The sequence below is a fragment of the Perca fluviatilis genome, chromosome 18 (assembly GCF_010015445.1).
Source record: "Perca fluviatilis chromosome 18, GENO_Pfluv_1.0, whole genome shotgun sequence".
Taxonomy (NCBI): Eukaryota; Metazoa; Chordata; class Actinopteri; order Perciformes; family Percidae; genus Perca; species Perca fluviatilis.
Window position 1 is genome coordinate 29,222,741 of NC_053129.1, and position 14,195 is coordinate 29,236,935.

General features: G+C 40.4%; 1 protein-coding gene across 2 annotated transcripts in view; it reads right to left on the reverse strand.

Moving 5' to 3' along the window:
- Window positions 1-3,768: 3,768 nt before the first annotated feature.
- The window catches only part of gtf3c2 (general transcription factor IIIC, polypeptide 2, beta), a 36,603-nt gene continuing 26,176 nt past the window's right edge, over window positions 3,769-14,195 (reverse strand). For both annotated transcript variants that reach the window (XM_039782530.1, XM_039782529.1), the window contains exons 15-20: window positions 11,034-11,195; window positions 10,852-10,930; window positions 10,238-10,366; window positions 9,803-10,072; window positions 9,071-9,178; window positions 3,769-6,388 (exon numbers count right to left, since the gene is read on the reverse strand). In XM_039782530.1, coding sequence (XP_039638464.1) covers window positions 6,188-6,388; window positions 9,071-9,178; window positions 9,803-10,072; window positions 10,238-10,366; window positions 10,852-10,930; window positions 11,034-11,195 — 949 coding nt within the window. In that variant the 3' untranslated portion in view covers window positions 3,769-6,187. The remainder of the gene's footprint in view (window positions 6,389-9,070; window positions 9,179-9,802; window positions 10,073-10,237; window positions 10,367-10,851; window positions 10,931-11,033; window positions 11,196-14,195) is intronic.

A 14,195-nucleotide genomic window follows, 5' to 3' on the forward strand; every position in this document is an offset into this window, starting at 1 on the left:
GAAAATTATTATCATTTTAGATCAGTGGACGTTTGAGATTTGAGCAACATTACGATACAGTACATGGAAATGAGGATGGATTGAAATGTTTTTTTTAAGATACCAACAGCCTTGAAACTGAACTCGTTAAGGGCTATTTTTTTGGTGGTAGTTTCTTTGACAATTTTGTTGTGTTGCAGGCATCCTTGGTTTCACTTGTCTGAGTCTTTACGGTCAATTATGTATTTCATGTGCGTCATGGGGAGAAGGGTTTGCCAAATAGTGGACGCTGTATTTCAGTGTTAGCCCAAAGAAGCATTCGGTTACTTCCGCTGTCAGACATTCAGGTCTGAGGGCAAAAAATTATTTGCCCTTCATTCGGACGATTAGTTTCAGATCCATCCGTCCGTGTTTTGCCAGTCTGGGGGCCCCGGAGCAAGCTGGACTTTCAGATTAAAAGCCCTCAAAAAGGTAACAGGAGCTCGCGGCAGGCTTCACGAGCGCTCAAGACTTTGAAAATAAAATATCTCAATTACTTTTTTTTCTCTGCACAGCACACACATTTGTTGAATGACGCCTCAACTCCCTCTCTGCGCACTTCAGCTCATGTAAATCCTGACACTTTAACTCCCATTTTAACACCGTTCATTGCTTACACTACACGTTCCTACAACTCTTCATACTCCTTTATACAAAGTTAAGGCAGCATTGCCGAGAAGCTCACCGCCATCTATCAAGCAATGCTGCCATCTATGCAGCAATACATAAAGCAACCGAGTCAAGCTTCCAGCTTTTCAAGCTATGCAGTTTCGCTCCATGAATCACTGCAGCTCAGCGTCAGCTTTTCAGCAGCCAGCAATCCCACGGCAGTTTTTTCATGTTTCGTTCTCTAGTCAGTTTATGTTGTTGGCCAAACTGAGCAAATGGCCGTAGGGAGAAACTAGAGGCAAGGTTGCGTGATAAACAAAATTAGTTTATCCTCTGGGGAGCTGGATTGTGCTGGGTTAAGAGCGAACTGCCCTTTAGATTTGATTTTAATGACATTTTAGGCTGATGGTGGTGCTAGGGGGGGGCGGGTGGGGGTCAGTAGTACCATCATTAGAATTTCTGGGGACCACGAAAACCAGCCAGTTATGGTCGGTATTAGTCAATGCTTTGGACTTGAGTAAACGGAATAATTTTGCACCCGTGTGAAAAGCCAACAAGCCAGTTGACATGCGTGTAATGTTTCACTGCTATAAAAGTGTTGATGTCATTAGTTGCTCTGAAAGAAAAGGACAACGTTGCCAACGTCTACTCGACGCCCATTCTGATCCAAATACCTGCATGGTTGTTAGCTGTTATTCAACATCATTTACAAAAAGAAGTTTCTCGTTCAACTGCCAATCAGAATGTTGATATGCCAATGATTAATCAAAGAAAATATATAGTCTTTCAAATTCTATATTTTCACCAATTTTTAAGGAGATCCTGTATATTTAAATACATTTTTCCTTTTGAAATAATGCAAACTGAGACTATATATGGACCCAATATAAAAACAAAGTGAATGTAATGAAGACAAATGCATTTTACTGTACTCGTTTATATAAATGCATACTGAAGTTCTCCTCTACAGGCTACCGTGTTAAACTGGAGTCATTTTTCTTTACAGTTTATTTCATTCCAGAAAAACACAGTTCCTCTTTGTTCACTATGGAAGTCTAATGTTTGAGAATGCTCTGTGTTGTGCTGTTGCTGTCCGTGACAATTATACTCCGTGTGACTGTTGTAAATATGTCAAATATTGTGTATTTTCTGTGTATGAGTTTTGTGTATACATGTGTAAATACATTTATCTCCCTTGCACAGTCGGTCCTATTGGTCTATGTGTTACGGTGATATTGCATAAATTCACATGTCACATCTGTGATGTTTGAGATTTCATTTTTATGTGTGGCAAGCGTGTTTTTGTAAAGTGAAATAAAAGAATGCAGATGGTGGAAAGAGGCTGGATTATTTTGGGGGATGTCCATTGACTCAATGTAGCAGGACACTTGCTACGTACTTGCTACATACAGTAGAGGTCAGTTTAATTTTTAGATGCAAACTTCTTTTTTATAAATAAAAATGTAATTTTAAAGGCACATAATTAAAGTTGATATCCATAATTACGGGATTGTTCACGAATCACGAGCGGGGGGGGCGTATAAATAGCACCCCACTTTGAGGGACATTTTGTGTGTCATGTCAAGGTATTTAGTAGTGTTTAGCATGCCATTTAAAGCTTTAATGCGTAACCTTTTGATATTAATGAACGTAGGGCTGCACGAGAGGACCTAAAGATCTAAATCACGATTAATTGCACATTTTACCTCGATACCGATAAATGAAACGATAATGAATCACGTTCTAAATCATCTTTTCCGAAGCCAAAATGTTTCCAGACGACGGACACTGGGGGTTTTTTTTGGGCACAAGTTGCTCAGTTGGCTCGGACTCTGTGTTTGAGTTATCCTTCGTTATGCTCTCCATGCGGCTGACTGCTCCGGGCGAAGTCACGTGGAGAAAGTAGGCCTATCAACAGGAATACGTTTTCGAAATTATCGTCATGGGAAAAGTACGTTGATAACAGCTTTAGTATTTCAATGTCGATACATTTTCGATTAATAGTCCAGCCCTAAATGAACGTCAGTTACATTCAAGCCGTTGCCAAATGAGTTGCTACAAAGCTAATTAAGACTCTCAGCTCCACACAACTCTCTCTGGATCTCTCAGTAGGACTATGGTCAGAAGATTGGGGCGTCTGGCGACTTTCGCGCTCAGAAACTCGAGTGAAGATAACAACCTCTTCTGAAGAGTCCATCATGTTTTTTTAAATCCTCCGTGTCCTCCTTGGCTACTACCAAGTGGGGGGGGGTGCGTGATCACTGAAGGCTTGTATCATGTGGACGCGCCGACAGTTTTGTCTATCCCTTTAATAAAATTCATCATGGGGGAGAAAGAAACTACGTACTATAGCTTTAACGCACCGTTCTCATTCCCAACTCGTTGGTTTTCAACACGTGGTTAGCGTTAATACAACATTTTTAAAATACTTGGTTCAGGAAAAGATTGTGTTGTGGGTTAAAATGAGTAAGTTGGTTACCAAATGAAGTTACGTGAAAAAGTTGACCCATTCATCCACCTCGTCGTCCTCCTGAAGCAGACTTTGTAGCTCTTTATACAACGTCACAACAATATAAGTTATTAGAGACTAAATGTCATGAAATGACGCACCAAAAGCAAAAAAAAATAAAAAACAGTCTTGTAATAACATGGGAAATGGAAATGGATGGAAAATTGCCGTGTTATTCATACGCCATTTGGTGATACCAGGCTGGTTCTGGGGGCTTTCGGTCGTATTACATGACCTTCATCAGCAGATAGACTTGCTCAAATAAATTTGTTTTGTCAATTCAATTTTATTTATAGTGTCAAATCATAACAGGAGTTATCTCAGGACACTCCACGGATAGAGTAGGTCTAGACCACACTCTACAATTTACAAGGACCCAACAATTCCAGTGATTCCCCCAAGAGCACGCATACATTTTTTTTCAACATTTATTTTAGACTCCGCTTGCTGATGAAAATCATGAGATATGATCGAAAGCTCCGGAACAGCTAGCAGCAGCTGTTTCCCAGAGTGAACTTTCACTCTCGACTTTATTTCATATTTATTTAAATATTTCTCTATTACAAAAACATTTACTATATGTTACATTTCAAAAATAACCAAACTGTAAAACAACAAAAGAGCAGGCGCTGTACATTTTGATGCTTTTATGATCATTTTTATCATTTACAAGTTAATGATAATGTTGTCAGTCATGAAACACGTTCCATGACTCAACATCATTCTGAAACTGTCGATGAGATTTGTAATGGAAAGAAACTAAACAAGCCTGACATTTTCAAACCCCTAATTTAACTTCGAGGAAAACACGTTGTACACAACCTCTAAAAAAGAGACAGCTGCGTCTGTAAACAACTGGAACATTTCCCAATATGTTTCGTAGACACTAAACAATAAATTAGGTCATGTCACAGTACAGCTGTTCTAATTATTAAATAACTGATCAAAACCTTTGAATCATCAGGAAAAAAAAACAGCATGAACACGTTCAACAAGTAAATAAAAGAACAATGGAAAAGAAAAACTATAATTAGTCATTGATAAAGATTACATCCAGCAGTTGCAATTAAAAAAGTTTCAAGTATTTCCCCTCAGTTATAGCCTGAGTTGTTCTTGACATGATAAAAGAGAAAAATAGCAATTACAAATATAAATCAGGAAAAAATTAGCTTTAAGGAGTAGTTCACACAAAAACTATATAGACTGTATACACAGTGGTACTCCCCTCTTGCCTCGCTCTCTATGTTTTTTTTTTTTAATCAAATGGCTTTCAGGAGAGTGGAGCCCCGAAAAATGAAAACATTTCCGGAAAAAATAAATAAAAAAGTGTTATAAAGTGTCGGAAAGATGTCCAGAAACATTTCGGTGCAGCATTATCCAAGTGTCTTGTATCCATTTGTGGGCTCATGGAAATCCAAACAACTATTTTTGCTGAACTATTGCTAAACAATGCATTTCCCAGTCACAGAAAGATAATTAAAACATGCTTTGTTTAGCAATAGTTTAGCAAAAATACAGTAGCTGTGTTTGGATTTCCATGAGCCCCCAAATATACCAGACACTTGGATAATGCTGCACAGGAAGAAACGTTTTGTCGGACGTTTAATGACCTGTTCTTCCATCTTTTTTTTTTTTTTTGGGACCACTGGGAACTGGGAGGAAGTTAGTGCTGGAAACTATTTCTATTGTTTTTGGGTGAACTATTCCTTTATAGATACAAGGTTTCCCAGCTGGCGGTTGATGTTTTGAAACTTATAGGGACAAAATTTGAAAGTTTATCTTTAAGGCACTGTTAAAAAAAAAGAAAAAGGTCTGGAACCAACACTAGCACACATTGTAATGATTGTTGGGCTTTGGACACCATGTTTTTGATCGACCAAACGGCCGCTCGCTGCTGCGGACACAAATTAACAAACTGTGGAATGTCTTGCGGATTACAAAATAACAACGTTGCTAAAATAAGTTACGAGAAAAGGCCTGAAGGCTTTACGTTTACCCAGTTTCTCACATTTTGCAACTCAGTCCTTCATATCTTCCATGTTGTGACCAGAAACACTGGAGCTTGAATTTCTGCACCAACTAGTGACATATAGAAAACAAATGAGTCATGTCTGCTTTGCATTATAACAACAGAAGTAGAATTTGTTTTTTTGGATGCCTGTTGTTGCTACTTTGAATGTATTCACTTTTTTAGAATGACAAAAGCTTCACGCCTGGTGCATCTGTAACCATACCCTAAAGTGACCCCCTCGAAAATGAGATGATACATCTCAAGGGGTTTATCCTAATAAACAAATTTGAACAACAACGTTGTACTGACACACCCCGAAGTACACTTCTACATCACTGTACACAACTGTAACCAATGGAGGTCAGGAAAAACAAGATTTTGTAGTTGCCATCAATAAAAAAAAAAAAAAACTAGAGGTATTGTTGTTAAAATTTCAAGTTCTTGGATATACTGCCATGTTTGCAATTTGTATGCCAAATAAGAGAAACTGGAGCAACTGAAAACCCTACTTGACCCATTTGGAATCATCATTAAGGTGGAAAATGCTAATAATGCTAATGGTGGTACATTTAAGCAAGGCACTTAACTGCCAGCTCCTGAAACTTCTTGGAAGCAAATAAACTGTCACTCTAGATAATAATTTGGTGCTACGTAAAATGTGTTCAGTCTGTGGAAACTTACGCGTAAGAGTGTGGAGGTGGTGAGGTTATAGATGGAAACTCTTAGACGTGGTTCTCAATTAACCTGGAGCACTTTGAAGAACATGTTCAGAGTTCATGAAAAAGTATTATTGAGCCTGCTGTTGAAGAAATGCCACAAAACCCGCAAATCAACCATCGTTTGATATCCTCGCTGGCCTTTGGAACACTTGAAACAGGATTAAACCCAGTCGAAAAACGTCAAATGTATACAGTATACTGTCTGTGCTGATGAAATATGAATATATATATATATATATTTTTTTATCATTCTTTAAAAAAAAACTTTTTGCAGGCTTTGTGTTTTTGTGATCCACCTTCTGATTCCGTTGTGAACTCTTGCTATAGCTCGTCCGTCACAGTTTGGTTGGCCTCCTTCTGCTCTTTCGGAGAGTACAGTGCGTTGAACTGGGCCTGGTTCTCGCTTATTATCTTCTTGGCATGAGAGCTGATCATAGTCCTCAGACAGTTTAGTCTGACCAGCCCCGTCTGGCCCGCGGACGCCAACCAGGTATGGCAGCACATGTTCGGGTTGAAACGCACCTGAGGAGAGGAGGAAGACGATTTTACAAAACAAAGGAAGTTTTGCTCACACTATCTGCAGCTTACGGAAAAGAATTAGGGCCACATGTGAAAAATGTATTTGAGTTCTGAGTTTGAAGTAAAAATTCTGACTGTATTTATTTTTTAAATAAAGTTAGTTTTTTGAATAAAGTTTTTAATAAAGTCAGAATTCTGAGATTAAAGTCAGTTTAAAGTTTTCTCAGAGTTCTGACTTTTAACTCAGAACTCAATAAATTTTTTCACGTGGCCCTAATCCTCTTCCGTAGCAGCTGGTTACCAGAGGTCAGATCCAATATTTTCAATATATTGAATATAAATAAAATATATATAAATTAAATAATAATTGTCAAGCTAACTTTGCGCCTGTCACCTTCTGTTATAGAGATTCTGCAAACTAAAAATCTGCTCCCCGTCAGAAAGAGCTGCCTGACGGCAAGGTAAAGCTGGAAAAATAGTTTTAATATAGTGTGCACTTAAACTGAAATTCTTTTTAGGTGTAAAATGCCTTTAGCTGCTGGCCCGGTCCACAGCGGTACGTTGCTTAGTTTCCGTGTCTGTACTCCGGTCTGCTTCTCTAAACTGGGGTGTGCCGACCACCATCTACTGTACATAATACACTGACTGTGGAGAAGTAGCTCATACAACCACTCTTCAAAAAAATCCTAACTATCCCTTTAATAACAATGAAATACAGCCACAGTTTAAAAACGTTTAGCTTTCAGCATTTTAACCGTTTTTCTGTGTCAGTGTTTACTGTATGTATGTATGTATGTATATCTGTGAGGCCCTGTACAGACTGTGAAAACAAATTTCCCCAGTGGACAAAAAAAGACTATGTATCTTTCTTTAAGCAGCTACTCTACTAGCTAACGGTAAAGAAACATTACCTGCTGCCAAGTGAAGTGTTAACTACCGTCACATGCAGTGATGCTTCTGTTGCCTGTAACGTCCGTTTCGGAGCACCAGAGTGCAACGCAGGTATTTAAGTGGCACGGTGATGAGGCATTGAAATCTGCGTTGTTATTCGTTCCAGGGAAATGCCGGTCAATTACAAACTGAGTTTTCAGCACCCAACTCTACGTAATACGCCTACCTTAGATAAGTAACCCATATAACCCTGCTATATCCCTTTAATCCATTTTTTGAACAAGGACAGGTATAACTCGGTGTCATCAGCGTAATATGTTTGTGGAAGATGTCGCATTGAGCCAACGCGTACAAGCTGAAGAGCAATGGAGTATTGATCCCTGAGGGACTCCACATATCATGTCAGCTTTGCTAGACTACTTTTACTTCTACTTGAGTTATTGTTTTTATAAAACTAATAATACTTTTATTCACGTCGGGTTTTTTTTTGTCCACCCTCCCCTCCTCTGTGAATGACTCAGCAGTAGCTCTCAGTGAGTCCATCATCACTGCCTTTCTTTACTGACGCTCATCTATCCCTCTCTTCATCACTATAAATCCTCCTGGCGTGACTCTTCTTTTATTTATCTTTCTCTTCCCGAGTGTGTCTTTTCCTCTTACTAATCCATTTATCCCCTTCAGGCAAAAAGCCAGTCAGAAACCCAGCAGCGTTTTGTTTTGGAGATTGTCCCATGAAGTGACCGTCCATCATCTCAACCCACGGGGCACAGCGACACCCTCCACTCTGGCCCTCTTCAAATTAAACACATCAAATCCTCAAATGGCTGCTTTCCATTTCCCCCCACCCTCCCTCCTTCCACCGAGGGTGACATTTTTCTCATTTTACACATCATTACATTCAGCCCGTCTTTATAGCTGCCCATCAGAGGAGGAGAAAGAACAGGGAGGATGGAGGAGGCTCTTCTTCCCCATCTCACCTGCTTTCACTTTCATTCTAGTGTTAATGGCCCAATCCCAAAGTGATCCCTGAGGACTAAGGTCTAAGGACTCACAGACTTAATTGATCTCAGGTGCTAAGTGAGTGAGTGTGTGAGGCCACATGGGCTCAGATAGGTAGAAATGGGATCGGGACAGCACTTCACGAGATCACATGTTACTTTGGCGACGTTTAATAACAAAGATGTTGCTGACACTTGCCGGTTTGGGAATTTTCATTTTAAGTTTGTTGCTCTCCACACGGCCAAGGCCCAGGAGACGGCTACCTGATTCCAAACTCTTATTTTACAAGCTGGACAACAGGTTGGTCCGTTCCGTGGTCGTGCTGTTGTTTACCTTCATAATTTCCGGATTTCCCTATTGTCTCTGCGGTAAACGTCACAACGCTTTGAACTGTGGGTAATTCCCTTTGGTGAAGTCTGCATTGATGCAGACTCACGGAAAGGGCTCGGTAAGTGTGTACTCAAACTCTCACGCCCTTTGAAATTCCACATTGGGACAACCCTAAGCCCTTACGAATTTCGCGAGAATGCGCACCAAAGTCCGTGAGTCTGTGAGTCCGGACTTTGGGATTGGGCCATTCTTTCTCGACTCTCCTGCCTTACATTGTGTTGAAGCAGGAGTCTGATGATATCTGCACTCCTGTGTGTGTTTGTTTGTGTGTGTGGTCCAAAATTACATCTACTAGCCAAATTCTGCTAAAATATGCAAGTGGTTGGTAGATTTGCTTCACTCACCAGCCAAGTGTGTGTGTGTGTGTGTGTGTGTGTGTGTGTGTGTGTGTGTGTGTGTGGATACCTTGTGTAGTGCAGCTATAGGCAACTCATCCAGGTTCAGCTTTCTCTTCAGCTCAGTGTCTTTCATGTGTTTCCACACAGCTTGCTTCTCGCTTCCTTTGAAGGTCCGCTGGAAGTTGGAAGGACAGGTTATTATGATGAGGACAGTATGTGTGTGAGTTTAAAAAAAAAGGTTGCCAGAGGGAAAAAATGATAGCTTAGTCCCCCAGCGAGAAGATTTGGACTTGAAATAAATGAAAAAAAACAAATCCTTATTCATTTGGGTTTTTGTTCCCAGCAGTACCAAACTCGCATAGAATAGTGACTCCTAGACCGGGGTATGAACTGTGACTTCTGTGTACCATTACACCCCATATTTGAGATTTTGAGTCCAAATGCAATTTCAACAGCTTTTCACCTGGATAAAAATTAACATAACATAAAAATTAAACTATAGAGGATGAATTACACAAAATGCCCAAAAATGTAATAATTGTTTCCTAAACCTGGGCTGGGTATCAATTGAAATCTTTTTATACTAGACCTGACGATACCCATGTTTTTGCATAAATAACAAAACCTGTTTTTACATTTAGTAACCGATCACTGATGCTGGGTGTAGTCAGAAGGGGAACAGACATCAAACTTTAAACCAGAGAGGGAAGTTAAACACTGATTTTTAGCAGAAAGTAAACAAGGCTACAAATGTGAGCAGGCATCAATGCTTTGTGTGTATGCTTCTGAAACTACCCACCATATTAAAGTCTTTATGGAGGAGGCAGTATCTCTTCACAGCCTCTTTGTACGTCTGGAACCGCAGAGGGGGACCTTTATCCTCTGTACCCCTTTCTCCACCTCCTCCATTTCTATTATTGTGTTCATTCCCTCCTTCAGATTCAGCATCCGGTCCTTCTGTCTCTCCTCCTTCCTTCTCTTCAACAGCGTGTCTGTCCTCCACTCCTCCCGTCTCTTGATTCTCTTCGTCACTTGTATCACGAGCCAGCAGAGTTGTAATGTAGACAGGCTGAAGACACAGTGTTAGGGGAACAAGGACTGTTAGCCTGTCTTCAGATCCTTTAAACAAATACAGTAGTGCAACTTCTCTGAAAATCATTCGCTAGATTGTAAAATGAAGGTTTTGGCAGCAACATAACATCAAATTACAAACAAATATGAATAGTAAACTTACAAAACGTCTCTCTAACGTGCGTTTGAGGTATTGGGGAGTGAAGCATATCTGAGGTAACAGGGAGAAGATCACCTCACCAAAGCTGTCTGCTGTCACCACACTGTTCATCCAGTCAGTGTAAGACAAGGACTGCAGTGACACAGAAAAAGATTATCAGCTTTAAAACATCAGTTATGTCCCTTTGTATGACTGTTTTGTTTGGGACTTTGCTGACATACAATGTGGAATAATGGTCTAGATTTTTACTAAGAATGACACTGTAACGTATAAACTGAGTGAGATTTATAAGATGTTTTTGAAGATGTATGCCTTCAGTAGGAACCAATGGGCTTGGGTCCAAGTGCCACAGACAGGGCAGGGAAGTCAGAAAAGTATCGAGAGGAGCTAATGCACACAAAGCTAGTTAGTTTTGGTATTTCATGAGAGATTTGACAATAAGAAAAATACAGAATAATGCCAGCCTTATCATTTTATGGTCTGGGTCAAAACTGGCTAAGGTCTCCTGGTCCCACGTACATTTATAAACTACCTTATGGTCTTATGTGTTTTGTGTTATGAATCTATCTTGTGCTCCATGGCTGATTTACAGGACGCCAAGGGCGACGCACACTCACCCACACAGTGCCTGTCCGAGGAATTGCGAAGATGGCGCGCATATTATGGTCAAAGTAATGCACTCCCTGTGAAGCATACCTAAATAAAAAAAAAGAATCATGGTATGAAAAGTTACAGATGTCCTTCTATAGCAGTTACTTTGTGGACATTATGTCAGGGAAAAATGGAGAAGGTGTCTCACGGTGCATAGGCGTTCTCCTGGGCCAAAAAGAGGCCAGGTGCATTCAGCGGCCAATAGATCTCATTGGTCAGATAGCGTTTCTGCACAGTGATGGGATCATGGAGCCTCCTCAGATCCCATGTCTTCACATAGCGGTCTTCTCCGGCTGTCACCAACAGGTACCTGGGAGAAAAAGAGAAAGAGCTTGTTGTCGGTGTCCATTTTATATTGAAGACATGTTAGAAGTTGGCTGACCTAAACAGCATTTCAAAAATCCAACATTGGTATCTAGGAGTTCATGTTATATATTTGGTTGAGCTGTGTGCTTACATTATCCCAAATGTTTCCAACAATGTTCAAACCCAGAGAAATCTCTCTTCTTTTTTTAAGATAATTTTTTTTAGGCCTTTATTTATAGGACAGCTGAATACATGAAAGGGGAGAGAGAGAGAGAGAGAGAGAGAGAGAGAGAGAGAGAGAGAGAGAGAGAGAGAGAGGGGAATGACATGCAGCAAAGGGCCGCAGGTCGGAGTCGAACCCGCGTCGAGGAGTGAACCTCTACACATGGGCGCGCGCTCCACCAGGCGAGCAATTCAGGTGCCCGAAATCTCTCATTTTATTTAAGGTAGCGTTTTGCTACATTCAAAACATATCTTCTATTTTCTTTTGTACATGAATTCCTTGTTGTTTATCGGCTGGTATACGCTATACGTCGATACACAATGTATCTGGGATGAGCAAATATCGGCTCAACTGAATGTGTGAATTTACTTGTAATGCAAGGCAGAACTGGAATGCATCATTCCCCTTACATTGATCGACTCTGACAGTGGTGTCTTCCATAAAACAAATGAAGACAGAGCAATCAATACAGACACATTTCATTGCAACAAAAATTTAATGTGGAGAAAAAAGGTGACAAACCGTTCGGGTAAGAAAAAGAGAAGAAAAGTAGAAGTGGAACAGAGGGAGAGAGATGGGGGGGGGGGGTTATATCTCTTTCAACATGGCTGTGTAATTAAAAAGCAGTGATCCAGACAAGATATGTGTCCTCTCGAGTGTCTGCCAGGAGGGCGACTTTCTCTGGAGGATTAATCTTCGTATTCACCTTCGACTTGAGGTTAATACCTTCTGCAGCTGCCTATACAAAAATTCCACTTAAATGTGTGAAGCACAAACACAGTAAATGATAAATAATGGAGAGAAGAACGTGGTTGTTCATCAAATTAGTCTCAGATCTGCCCAGAGATGAACATTAGTTACCTAGAGAGTATTTAAGCTTGAGGCATGCAATGCGAATACAAAGCTATACGTGTTTTGGAGGGGCCCAAATGGGCCCATCAGTACTTCTTTGTAACTGCCCCATCCAAGGGAGCCAATAAACAATAGTATAAAAGCAGTGCAAGTGCTACAAAATAATATAGATTCATATTTTTTGAAATACATGAATAAAATGAGAAGTTTACAAATTCTAAAATCATCCCGAGGAAAAATGAGAAAGTGTCCCCTCACATCAGGACTTGACAAATACAGTAACTGAATCAGAACTTTACTTGAAAGTTCATCTGTAAATAGAAAATCTGACCAAATCTACTGTAGTTCATATTTAGAGGTAATATCTACATTAGTGGGGTAGGCTAGCTAAAAAGTCTTCCGGTATTGGTAAAAATGACAAAATGCTAGGAAGTCACGTTAAAGCTGAATATATCAGTTATGATGAAACCACCGTTCTGCCTGCTTTTCTAAGAGGAAGTGTAACGTCAACAGCACCGCGAGCGCTTTCGGCTCGCCATTAATATCATATCGCAGAAAACGCTGTCTGTGTGAAGTTTTAAAAAACTGTAACCACACTTGAAACCAACCGTGACTCTCTGTGACTTCAACAAAACTGCAGACAGTTTAATCCGCACCTCTCTGTGTGTGTGTGTGTGTGTGTGTGTGTGTGTGTGTTTGTATATGTGTTCGTCAGTCGGAGCTAATTGTTGACTCTAAATTGCCCGTCGACGTCAACAGTTGTCTGTCTCCCTGTGTCAGCCCTGTGGTGGTCTGCTGACCTGTCCAGGGTGTACCCCTCCTTTCGCCCAATGTCAGCTGGGATCGGCTCCAGCCCTGCCGCGAGCCAGAACAGGATAAGCACTACAGATGACGGATGGATGGAAGTACTTAAAAGTACAACTGAGGGTTACTTTTATCTGACGCGACAGACTCGTAACAAACAAGCAATCCTCACTAAACTTTTTAATTACACGACATGACAGCCAACAGATTCAGTTTGCAGTTTGACTAACTCACAAAATAAACGGTGATGGAGCTGATAACAATCTGAAAATGAGAGGCCTCCTAACAGCATTGATGCCCTCGGTTTTATGGGGGACAATTGGGGACGGAGAAGTTGTAATGACGGGACATTTTAGGTTTTAAAAGGGGTCATTGTTGCAATGGGGTGCTCTGGCTCAAACCCTGTTGAACTAATGCGTAAGATTAAAACTGATGCAGGAGAGCATCAGCAGAGTTTAAAGGCTGATGCTGACATCTCATATTTTGAGCTGATGGTCAATACGCATTTAAATTGTTTTTCTCAAAAGCAGTTTCCCAGCATTTCTCCTAGAATTGCGATCTCAGCAGGTTTCTAATAAGTGACTTACACCAAAAGCCAAATGATAATATGTTTTTAGGTGGGTTGTCACCACCTTAAAAAATTATAATGCAATCTTTTTTCTTTCCCGCGAATGTTATACACTACAATGTTACAGACTACAATTCAATACTACAGGGGGAAAACTCCCTAATACCAGAGGTAGATGACACTCTGAGTAAAAATAAAAAGCCAATATTGGCCCGGGGTATTGCTTTAGGCCTTGTCCCGACTTGCACAGTGTATCAGTGAATCCTTGTAGCGGACATAGCTGATGTAAATGACCTCTCCATCTTCCTCCTCATCTACACATCCATCAGCTGAGTAATGGAGAGGAGAAAAGCCTAAGAGGGATGAAACGGTCTTTTCGAAGGTTTAAGTGAAATGTTGAGCTATGACCTTTTGGCCAGTCAGTGTTCACCATAGTCAGTCATATACATGTCGAATTTAGGATGTATTCACATCTAGAGAATTGAACAAGAAGTTTATCCGAATCATAGTCAAGTCCCCCCCCCCGTAGTTTGGGCTGTATTCTCTGAAGGAGTTAT